Source organism: Orycteropus afer, unplaced genomic scaffold, assembly GCF_000298275.1.
Source record: "Orycteropus afer afer isolate SDZICR_OR568_19922 unplaced genomic scaffold, OryAfe1.0 scaffold00052, whole genome shotgun sequence".
Classification (NCBI taxonomy): Eukaryota; Metazoa; Chordata; class Mammalia; order Tubulidentata; family Orycteropodidae; genus Orycteropus; species Orycteropus afer.
This window is the reverse complement of record NW_006921639.1, coordinates 5,412,450-5,424,685: the sequence shown is the minus strand read 5'-3', so window position 1 is coordinate 5,424,685 and position 12,236 is coordinate 5,412,450. Positions and strand designations below refer to the sequence as shown.

The window sequence follows — 12,236 nt, the reverse complement described above, 5'->3', positions numbered from 1 at the left end:
AGAGAGAGAGAGAGAGAGAGAGAGAGAGAGAGAGAGAGCAGGTGCAGCCACAAGGCATGCTATGGACTAAATATGAACTAAATGGAAGTGAAGTGATCTTTCTGTCATATCTGTGACATTTCTTGGCTTCTATATCCTTCTTAAATTATTTTCATGTATTGAGTTTGGGATTTTTTGAAAATTGATTCATTCTTTCTGTATAAAACTAATGGATTCCATTGTAAACAATTTAGAAAATAAGAGGAAAAGCTCATACAAGAATGTTCTCAGAATCCCACCACTCAAAATAACTGTTGTTAAAATTTAGTACATAGCCTTCAATCTGTTTCTAAGTGTCTCTATTTCTGTATCTTTTTAATCATAGGAATCACACAGCACAAACTGTTTTATAACCTGTTTATGTATCTCAGAAGAAACACCTGGCAATCTACTTCTGAAAGGTCACTGAAAGGCATTGAAAACCCTATGGAGCATAGTTCTACTCTGATACACATGGGGTTACCAGGTGTTGGAATCAATTCTATGATACCTAGTTTGGATTTTGGGGGCTATTCACTTAGTGATACATAGTGATCATTTGCACATGTCATTTCATATTCTCCTACTGTCACTTTAATAGTTTTTCTCTGAGTTACAATGTTCTCACCAGTGCCTGTTGGACATTTAGTCTATTTCCATTCTCCCACTGCAATAAGCATCATTGTAGAGAAGTTATCTCCATCTCTCTGTCAATCTTCTTAGGGTAAGTCTTAGAAGTAAAAAGGTGAAGTCAAATGTTGTAAATATTTTTAAGGATTTCCCTGTTGTTAATTGCTGTTGAGTTGGCTCTACTTCACAGTGACCCCATGAAAGAAATTTTGACTAGTCCTGCACCATCTTTGTATGTTTGAGTCCGTTGTTGCAGCCACTGTATATTTGAGTGCTTCCTAACTAAGAGGTCTCATCTTCCAGCACTATAGCAGACAATATTCTGTTGTGATCCATAGGGTTTTACTGGCTAATATTTGGAAGTAGATCATCAGGCCTTTCTTCTTTGTTGGTCTTAGTCTGAAAGCTCTACTGAAACCTGTCCACCAGAGTGACCCTACTGCTATTTTGAAATACCTTCCAGAATGGCTTTCAGCATCAGAGTAACACACAAGTCACCATAGTACCACAAACTAACAGGATTTTGCTACATACTATAAAATTGCCCTCCATAAAAATTATTGCAACAAGCAGCCCTCTAGATGCAACATGGCTCTCTCTTCATCCAGAGCAAAGAAGAATGAAGAAAACCAAAGATTCACGGAAACAATCAGTGCAAGCAACTGGTACACCATGCGATCCTCAGCCTATACGACTGAGACCAGAAGAACTAAATGGTGCCTGGCTACCACTGTCAACCATTTGGAGGGGGATCTATGTAGGAGATTCTGCATAGAGTGGGAGAACAATGTGAAACAAAACTCAAAATCATTTGAAAAAAAAAAAAGAGGGACCAAGTTTGCTGGTCTGATAGAGCCTGATGGAACCACTGAGACTATGGCTCATAGCTGCCCTTCAGGTCTGGAATTGAACCCACACCTGTGACTTCCAGACAAACAAAAGACAGGCATATGAGGTGGTAGATACACTCCTTGGAGAGAACAATCATGGGAGAATTGAAGGGCTGTGTATACACAGGGACATAGCTCAGGGGGTGGGAGTGCATAGAGGGAAGGACACAGGGAAGAGGTAACTATGGGGAAGAAGTGGGAGGGGAGCTGTTGCATTGTGGTAAATTGTAGTCAATGTCATGAGACAAAGTGCACGTGAACTGCTGTATGGAAAGTGAGTTTGCTCTGTAAACTTTCACCCAAATCACAATTATAAATAAATAAATAAATAACAACGTAGAACAATTACAGAGTCATTAACCAGTCAGGCATAAGAAACAAGTTTGATTACTAGAGTACTGTTTACATGAAGTTCCTTCCGTCTTTAGCCTTGTGATTTCCTATTAAAACATTATTTTCCAACTTTAAAAAAAAAATTATTGCAACATATACATACCGTCCTTGTGCATATCGCCTCCCATGTATGTTTTTATTTCCCTCTGGGTATCATAAGCTAAATAATTATTTTGCCATCCCATTATTATTCTATTTTATCTAGATATTTTATTTCTTTAACTGTCAGTAAGTTGAATTTTTCAACAGTTTATCATTTCTATCTGTGTCTGTGGATTGCCACTTTCTTTTGTCATTTTTCTGCTAGGAGATTTTTCCTTTTCATGTAGAAACTTTGGGAATTGCTCTTAAATTTTATATATGGTTTTATAAAGTTTATTTTCATTTATAAATTATATACTAAAATCTATTTCTTTTTCTATTATGTCTAGAATAAGATAAATTTTTTCCTGTATTTTCTTTGATTATTTTATAATATCATTATAAAAATGTAACCCTTACATTCTTTTAGAATTTATTGTATTGGGGGAGTAAAGTTGGAAACTAGCTTTGTTTCCTCCCCAAATAGTCCACCACTTGTTCTAATACTATTTATTGAGTAATCACTCTTTACAGATTTCAAAGACCAAAATTATCTTATAATTAACTTTTATAAATATTTATAAATTTACTTCCTGGATTTTCTATTTTATTCCATGTATTTGTCTTTCCATTCTTATATCACTAGCATATCATTTCAAGTAGCATGTAACAATTAATTTTAGACATTTTACAGTACTAGGTGTTTTTAAAGGATTCCTGGAAACCCCACATTAAGGTTTGTTTCTTCTTTAGCTTTCTCATCTCCAAAAGATGACAGAGCAACTTGCTACTTTTTGTTGCCCTACAGATCCAGTTTCACCCTAGATTAATTGATATTCATGTAGTCATCAAAGATTCTTTATCCTGGGAGAATGAAGTTTTAAGCCTCATAGTTTGTATTCACAACCTGGCCCTAACCGGATAATTCTAGTCACAGCTCTGACATTTCTTGTGATTCGTATTCCTGTTAATATTATATTATTTTCATGAAACTCTCTTCAACTCCCCCATCCTAGTCCTTTAAACCAAAAAAAAAAAAAAAACACCTCACTGCAATCCAGTTGGTCCCAACTCATAGCAACCCCTCCTTGGGTTTCTGAGGTGGTATCTCTGTGGAAGTAGATTGCCCAGTCTTCCTTCCTAGGAGTGGCTAGTGGGTTTGAACTGACAGCCTTCTGGTTAGCAGTCAAATGCCTTAGGCACTACCCCACCAGAGCTCCTAGTCCATTAAACTCTGCATATTCTGCAAAGAAGCTAAAATTCACCATCCCACAAGAGGTCTCAGAACCACCTATGGAATAAAATAGCATACTGTCATTATTGCTTTGAGTTTTGGCCCATGTCTATAGCTCTTTTGATAGTTTATATTTGTAATTTATGTAGGTTACCCTTGTTCCCCTTGCTACATTACCTGAGGGTAGAAGCTCCACTTTATAACTACCTTCCAGAGCCCAGCAGGGCTTCTTGTACGTGGCAGTCAACATTTACTGTCTGAATTCATTCCTTTTCCATCCCTGCCCTTTCTTTACATTGCAGAATGCTCTCCTGTGTAGCCTCGTGGTGTTTGCCACTTTTGTGACTTTCTGCCATGCCCAGTGCTATTTCATACCCATTGAGAACATTCCAGGTGAATCAACCACTGGTAAGTACTGGTTTTTCAGTGTTTATGATGTTCTGGCAGACTAGCAGTTGTGACCCTGTTGGTAGATGAAAGCCTTGAATCTGCATGAGAAGAATGTTGAGTAACATGAGAACTTCGATTTTCCATTTATATAAAACAATAGTTCTCAAGATTAGCTGTATGAAGCTTACCTGCAGAGTTTTGGAAACTTAGCAATATTCAGGCCCCATCCAAGACCAGGTAAAGAAGAATCTCTTGGGTAGGATTCACACATTTAAAAGCTCCCAAATAACTCTCATGTACAGCCAATGTTTTGAAACACTGATTGCTTCAAAGCAATACTTTGCAAACTTTAATCTACACACACATCACCTGGGAATCTTGTCAAAATGCAGATTCTGATTTAGTGGGTATGAGAAGAATCTCACATGTCTAATGTCTAATGTGGCCCCAAAGAGTTCTTGTAATGCAGTAGTTAAGTGTTGGACTGCTGACCAAAAGGCCAGCAGTTCAAATCCACCAGCCACTCTGTGGGAGAAAAATGTGGCAATCTGTTTCCGTAAAGACTGCAGCCTAGAAAACCCTATGAGGCAGTTCTATTCTGCCTATGGGTCTCAGAGTCAGAATCTACTTGAGGGCACGCAGCCACATGGCCCCAGGTGATGCTTATGCTGCTGATACTTCACCATAGCTTGACCATCAAGGATCTAAAGCAGTGGTTTCATTTTGGTTGAACATTTGACTTACTTGGTCAAAATTTGGAGCTTCTAAAAATATAGAAACTGAGACCAAGAAAGAGAGAGGAGTCATAATGGTCTATTTATGAGATATTGTCAAGTAGGTAATCTCAGTCTGTATGAATATATGTAAAAATGGATAATCTGTTCTCCCTCATCACCATTTCTGGACCTTATGGAGGGGCCTAACTTAAAAAAAAAAAATTAATATCCAAGGTGCTTCACACATGCAGCCATAGTTGAGAAGCACTTTTCCAACCCAAAGGAAGGTGGAGAAATGAAACATTTATCTAGAGATAATCCATCGGGAAAAAATATGGCATCAAATTCGCCATAAGCTTATAATAGTGACCTGATTACTAAGAAGGGCTTTTTTTTTTGTTGTTGTTGAAATGTCTGTTCTGAAATAAAATCTTGAAAGAGTAAAGCTTTCTGTAGGAAAAAATTATCACCTGCATGAACTGGACAGTACTGGAATATAGTCACGGGTAAACACAGAAGCACTTTTAAAATACAAGAGTCTCACTGTTTGGGAAGGGTGCAAAAAAAAAAAAAAAAAAAAAAAACCCAAAAACCAAACTCACTGCCTTCTAGTTGATTCTGACTCATAGTGACCCCCTCCTCAGGTTTCTGAGGCGATATCTCTACGGAAGTAGGTTGCCCAATCTTCCTTCCGAGTAGTGGCTGCTGGTTTTGAACAACCAGCCTTCTAGTTAGCAGTCAAATGCCTTAGGCACTATGCCACCAGACAGGTGGCCTCCAAGTCTTGACAAACCTTGTTCCCATTGCATGGTTTGGAAACTCTACTGAAGATGTCATATGTATCATTTTAGAATGCAAGGATCTCAGTGGAGTAACCCACCAGGTAAACTCGAAGTGGAAGACTAAGAACTGTGAGCAGTGTTCTTGCTTGGAAAATGGAATTCATTGTTGCAACACGTGAGTCCCAAGAGGGGGATGTGGTGGTTATGTTTGTGTGTCAACTTGGCTAGGCCTGGTTGAGTGGCTGGGCAGCTGGATGTAGTATTTCCCATGAAGAGACTGGTAATCAGCTCCATGGTGGAATCTACTATGAGCAGCTGAGTAGCTGCCTTTGGGTATGTGGTCTGCTTCCTGTATTTATATACAGGAAGAAGACTTGGAAATGGTCTCTAGCCTATGGCACACTTGGACCCAGCATGTAGCCGTGTCATTGCTCAGCAGCCTGCCATGCTCTGCCGGCCTAGGGACTTAAGTTAGTGGCCTGCTGCATGGTTTGGTAACATCAGGACTGTGCCTTTTGACTTGTCAACCTTGGGGCTTCTTAGCCTCAGCAGCCAGCAGCCATCTGAGTGAAGTAACGCCTCTAGCTCCAGTGGGCTGGGAGCAAGAGGCAGAGCTAGACCCCATGGTTGAGGGGCTTTCACCTAGCCCCTAGAGCCTGGCACCTTGAACTTGGACTTAAAGCCTCCAAATTGTAAGAATAAACTCCTGTTTGTTAAGGCCATCCCATTTGTTGTATGTTTCCTGTCAGACGGCACTAGGTAGCCAGAACAGGAAACATGACTGCTGTGGGGCTGCTCTCTGAGAAATAGCCATTGCCTCCTTCATGATCCCAGAGGATTTAATTTTCAGTCTTACTTCTTTCAAGTTGCTTTTGAAACTGGATGAATACCTATATTATTATATACCTATATTCAAATGGAGCTCTGGTAGCATAGTGGATAAGCACTTGACTGCTAACCAGAAGGCTGGTGGTTCAAACCCACCAGCCACTCCTTGGAAGAAAGGTTGGGCAATCCTACTTCCGTAGTGATACTGCCTCGGAAACCCAAGGAGGGGTCGCTATGAGTCGGGGCTGACTCCACGGCATATAACAACAACAAACAACAACATATTCAAATGGGGAGCTCTGGTAGCATAGTGCCTAAGGCACCTTGACTGCTAACCAGAAGGCTGGCGGTTCAAACCCACCAGCCACTCTTTGGAAGGAAGATGGGGCAATCTACTTCCGTAGTGATACTGCCTCGGAAACCCAAGGAGGGGTCGCTATGAGTCAGATATGACTGGAGGGCACATAACAACAAAAACAACATATTCAAATGAGGTGCTCTAGTAGTGTAGTGCCTAGAGCTAACCAGAAGGCTGGCGGTACAAACCCACCAGCCACTCACTCCTGGGAAGATGGTTGGGCAATCTACTTCCATAGTGATACCGCCTCGGAAACCCAAGGAGGGGTCGCTATGAGTCGCGTCCTACTCGACTGGCACATAACAGTAACAACAACATATTCAAATGGCTTTTTGAAGACAGGAAAGTTATCTATTATAGCCATGAAACAAAACAAAACAAAACAAAAATACCGCAAGTGGGTGTCTTTAAAGAACAGAAATGAACTCCTGCCCCCTGAGCTGTCTCCCTGTACATACACTGCCCTTCTGTTCTCCCATGATTGATCTCTATGAGGAGTGTATCTACCTGATGTAAATGTTCAGCCTGTATGCCTGTCAGTTATTTGGCTGGAAGCCACAAGAGTGAGTTCAATTCCAGACCCGAAAGACAGCCAGGGGCCATAGTTTCACCAGGGTCTATCAGACCAGCAAATATGGTCTTTTTTTTTTAATGATATTGAGGTTTGTTCCACATTGTTCTCCTGCTCTCTCCAGGATCTCCTACACAGATACCCCTGCAAGTGGTTGACAGTGGTACCCCAGCACCATCTAGTTCTTCTGGCCTCATGGTCATACAGGCTGAGGATTACATGGCCTAGTAGTCCCTTGGACTAATTGTTTCCATGCATCTTTGGTTTCCTTTGTTCTTCTTTTCTCTGGACAACGAGAGACACATCATTGTGTCTAGGTGGCCACTTGCAAGCTTTTAAGATTCCAGTTGCTACTCACCAAAGTAGGATGTGGAAGAATATTTTTGTGTATTATGTTATGCCAATTTAGCTAGATGTTCCCTGAGTGCAAGGAGTTGTGAGCCTATGGGCATTGAAATAGTCCCTGAGGACTGAGGATATGAGAAGAGGTGCTGGCCGGTCTGAAGTGAAGGGAAGAGTGTGACTTCCTATTGCACATCCCAAACTTGGCAGCTGGAACCCATGACCTAGCTGGGATGGCTAGGGCTGAGCTGACAAGAACCTGACCAAACAAAGAGGAAGTTGTTTGACACTGAGCTAGTGTCAAGTTGCTGCAATTTGATGGCTTGTGCTGGGCTGGACTTTGCTTGTCTATGGATTCAGATGCCCAAAGTTTCCAGATTCTCCAGAGAAAAGAACATGCTTGTCTCCTCAGAGTACTGGTTTGATAGGAATGGGCAAATTAGAAATTGACTATCTAAAATGGGGGAAGATAAAGGCATGAAGTGGCTGGCTTACACACTTTCATGGGTGTGGTTATTCTTAACTTGATGGTGAAGGGGATGTTAATTTTTGAAGTATAAAAGGGATAATGGCTAGAAAAGCCAAGGGTTGGCCTGAAGTGTAGTATATTACATAGCACGGCTTTTCTAGCCGTATGGCTTTTCTAGCCATAAGTCTTTGTAAACGCTGTGGTGGAATTGGCTGTTAGCAACTAAGCAGCTCCTGATTGTTAAAGTTATCCACCTGGGGTATTTTTGTTGGGAGCAGCAAGAAGTAATTTTCAGGGAAGTTCGCTCTCTCTCAGGTGTATAGATTTCTGATGTTGGGGTTGGTTGGTTTGGCCACTCTGCCAGGCTTAAAAAGAGCCCTCCTAGAGGCAGAAGAAATCTCTCACTGCTGGATGAGAGACATGCACTGCTGGGAAAGAGACTGAGAGAGACTGTCGGCTGAGAGACTAAACATGTTCCTGAACTTGAATTGTAGCCTATTACTTCCCTAATAAACCCCATAATCTGTGAGTTCTGTGTGGACACTGCAGCAAATTATTGAACCCAGCAGAGAGGAGGTAAGTACTGTGGGAGGAACAGTTTGTGTCTGGGTTGGTGAAAGGTCTGGAGGGAGGCAGCATGTCTGGCCTCACAGTCATAGGCCTTGGGCTACTGATAGTGATTCTGTCTTCCTCTTGTGGGGTTAGAGGAAATCAGAAGATGTGGCCTCCTTGCCCCTTTGGCAGTTTTGTTTTCATTCTTGTTTGATTTAAGGAGCTTTTTAATTTCATTTTATATTTCTTCTGTTACTCAGTCATTTTTAAGGAGGGTGTTATACAGTTTTCATGTGTTTGCTCTTTTTCTGTTCATCTTCCTATTGTTGATTTCTACAACTGATTTACAGTATTGTGACCTGAGAAGATGATTTGCAGTACTTCAATGTTTTTAAATGTATTGAGGCTTGCTTTGTGGCCTAACATATGGTCTATCTGGAGAATGTTCCATGTACACTGGAAAAGAATGTATATTGTGCTGTTGTTGGGTGAAGTGCTCTGTAGATGTCTATAAGGTCAAGTTGGTAGATTGTATTGTTCACTTCTGCATCTTTGTTGAGTTTCTTTCCAGTTTTATCTTTCCTTAAAAGTGGTATATTAAAGTCTGTGACTATGGAGTCATCTGTTTGTCTTTTCAATTCTGTTAAAGTCTGATTTTTGTACATTGAAGCTGTTTCATTGGGTGCATAGATATTTATTACAGTTATGTCTTCTTGTTCAATGGATTCTTTAATTATTATATAATGTCCTTCCTTGTCTCTTATGGTGGTTTTTGTCTTAAAGTTGATTTGATCAGAAAATAGTATTGCCATACCTGTTCTTTTTTCTTGCCATTTGCTTGATATATCTTTTTCCAACCTTTGATTTTTAGTCTATTTTCATCTTTGTCTCTGAGGTGTGTCTCTTGTAGACTCATATTTATGACTCATGTTCTCTTATCCATTCTGCAACTCCCTGTCTATTGAGTGATGCATTTAATCCATTGACATTCAGAGTAATTATTTAGAAGTATGAATTAGTTTCTGTCATTTTGTTATGTGTTTTTTTTTTTTGTGTGTGTGTGTGGTGTTGCTGATTTCTTTGTTCCATATAATTTTCTGTGCTGAGCTCATTTTGTTTATGAAATGTGTTATCATTTACTTCATTGCTGTTGTTTTAGTATTTGCTAAGTATTTGTGCTTGTGTAGTAAATAACCTGGTATGGCTTTTCTAGCCATAAGTCTTTGTAAACTCCGTGGTGTAATTTGCTATGAGCAACTGAGGAGCTCCTGGGGTATTTCTGTTGAGAGTGGCACAAAGCAATGTTCTGGGAAGTTTGCTTTCTCTCAGGTGCTTATAATTCTGATGTTATGATTGGTTAGTTTGGCCACTCTGGCAGGCTCAAAAGGAGGCCTCCTAGAAGCAGAAGTCTCTCTCTGACTGCTGGCTGAGAAAGATGTGTTGCTGAGAGAAATGTGCTCCTGAGAGAAATGTGCTCCTGAGAGATACATGCTCCTGAGAGACATGTGCTGCTGGGAAAGAGGTGCAAGAGACATGCATTGCTGAGAGAGGCACTGAGAGACATGCATTGCTGGGAGAGTTGCTGAGAGAGACTGTTGGCTGAGAGACGGTGGGCTGAGAGAGACTGGACATTTTTCCTGAACTTGAATTGTAGCCTGGTGCTTCCCTAATAAACCCCATAATCTGTGAGTTCTGTATGGCCACTGCAGTGAATTATTGAACTCAGCAGAAAGGTGGTGAGTGCTGTGGAAGGAACAGTTGGTGTCAGGGTTGGTGGAAGGGCTGGAGGGAGGCAGCATGTCTGGCCTCACAGGAATAGGCCTTGTGCTACTGATGTTGATTCTGTCTTCCTCTTGTGGGGTTAGGGGAAGTCAGAAGATGTGTCCTCCTTGCCCCTTTAGCAGTCCTCTTTTTTTATTGTGATGTGAAGGTTTATCATTTTTCTTTGAGGTTGCCCTGTGATTTATAACTTTCTCCCCGAGTTTAGAACAGTCCATTCTATCTTGCAATTGTCCTGACTTCCTCACCATTTAGAAGTTCTCTAACTATACAATTTTTCCCCTGTTTTTGGTTTGCAGTTGTCCTCATTTGCCAATTGATGTCTCTGGTTCCCCATTTACAATCTTGAAAGCTCATTTTACTTTGGATATGTCCATAACTGGATTGGTTTCTGGATAATTTTATCATGTGTGTTAATGGTTGCTTGTTGTTTGCTATTATTGGTTCTCTGTCCAAAGGACTCCCTTTAGCATCTCTTGTAAGGTTGTCTTGTTTTAAAAAATTCCCTTAATTTCTGGTTATCTGGAAATATCCTAATTTCACCATCATATTTGAGGGACAATTTTGCTGGGTATAAAATTCTTGGTTGGAAAATTTTCTTTTTCAGGGTTTTATATATATGATTCCATTGCCTTCTTGCATTCATTGTGTCTGCTGAGAAATCAGAGTTTAGTCTTATTGGTTGGTTGCCCTTTGTAGGTAATTTTTTGTTTTTCCCGTGCTGCTTTCAATATTCTTTCTTTGTCTTGGGTGTCAGTGAGTTTGATGATGATATGTTTTGGTGATTTTCTTTTGGGATCTATCCTGTTTGGGGTTCGTTGGACTTCCTGAATGGATACATTATCCTCTTTTGTTATATCAGGGAAATTCTCTTCCAACAAATTTTGGACAATTTTCTCAGGGGTTTTATTTTTCTATTCCTGCTGTAGGATTCCAATTACACGTTGGTTATTCCTTTTGCTGGTATCCCATGTGAACCTTAGGCTTTCTTCATTTTGTTTTGATTTTTTTTCTGATTGATCCTTTTCCAAAGAGGTATTTGTCTTCAGTCTTACTAATTCTGCGTTCCATTGATTCAATTTTACTCCTTTGCTCTTTAAATGTGTTATCTATTTCTTAAAATTTAGTATTAATCTTCTGGATTTATATCTGTAGATTTTGTATTATTTCTAATTTTTCATTTATTTTGTCATTTTGTTCTTGTATTGTCTTCTGAAATTGTTCAAGGGTTTTGTCTGTGCTTTCCTTATTTTTGTCAGTGTTTTCCTTGTCAGTATTTTCCTTGATCTGTCTCTCAATCTATTTAAGGTACCCAAATAGAATTCTTTTGAATTCCTTATCAGGGAGTTCCAATGCTGCTTCTTCCTCAGGGATGTGTTCTGGGTCTGCAACCTGGTCCCTTGTTTCTACTGCTTTATCTTGGTTTTGTGTGTGTGTGTGTGTGTGTGTGTGTATTGTGATGATCTGTTGTCTCTGAGACATTGTGACATGTTTCTATTTATATTTAATTGGTGATTGTATGTTGGAGTGATTCACCCAAGTTTTTTTTTTTTTTTTGGGTTTTTTTTTGGGGGGTTTTCCCCCAATTTTTTTTTTTTTTTTTTTTTTTTGGATGTATCTGAGAAAGCAGAATACTGTGGTCCTATATTCACCAATTAGCAACACTTATGCACTTACCACCTGTCTTCTGGTGGATGTGATAGAGAATGAGAGTAGCTGCACAGATCTCTGTCAACTGTTTGTGAAGAGCAGTTAAGGGTGAGTCAGGCTCTTATTGGCTGTCATGTATCTTTGGCCAATTTGTGCAGAAGGAAATAGTGGCCTCACACAATAGGTGGGGCTGTAGGAGATGTGGATATGGTTGGGTCATATGGTCATGGTTGCTGTCTCTCACACAGTTAGACAAAAACGACAATCAAAAAAATCACCAAAAAACAGATAGATAGGTAGACAAGTTGAACTATTAGGTATGTCTATGAAGCAGGGAGTGTACCCAGGATCATGTATAGGGTTGGAGCAATGGTCCTATAAGTGTATTGGTATGATCTGTAAGAATTTCTAGGTGTATAGCAGAGCTGACAAGGGACAAGGCTGTAGTCACTTCTTGGTCACAGCCAGCTACCCAGAGGGAGCAAGTAGTTGAACTGGTAGGATTGGGACCATAGTCATAGGACACATCAAACTCAATTGGCATAACACACTA

At 40.1% G+C, this 12,236-nt stretch overlaps 1 protein-coding gene across 1 annotated transcript in view; it reads left to right on the top strand.

Annotated features, from left to right (window-relative positions):
• MSMB (microseminoprotein beta) overlaps positions 1–12,236 on the top strand; it is a 28,538-nt gene that overhangs the window by 8,339 nt on the left and 7,963 nt on the right. The window contains exons 2-3 of the mRNA XM_007938688.1: positions 3,549–3,639; positions 5,204–5,309. Coding sequence (XP_007936879.1) covers positions 3,549–3,639; positions 5,204–5,309 — 197 coding nt within the window. The remainder of the gene's footprint in view (positions 1–3,548; positions 3,640–5,203; positions 5,310–12,236) is intronic.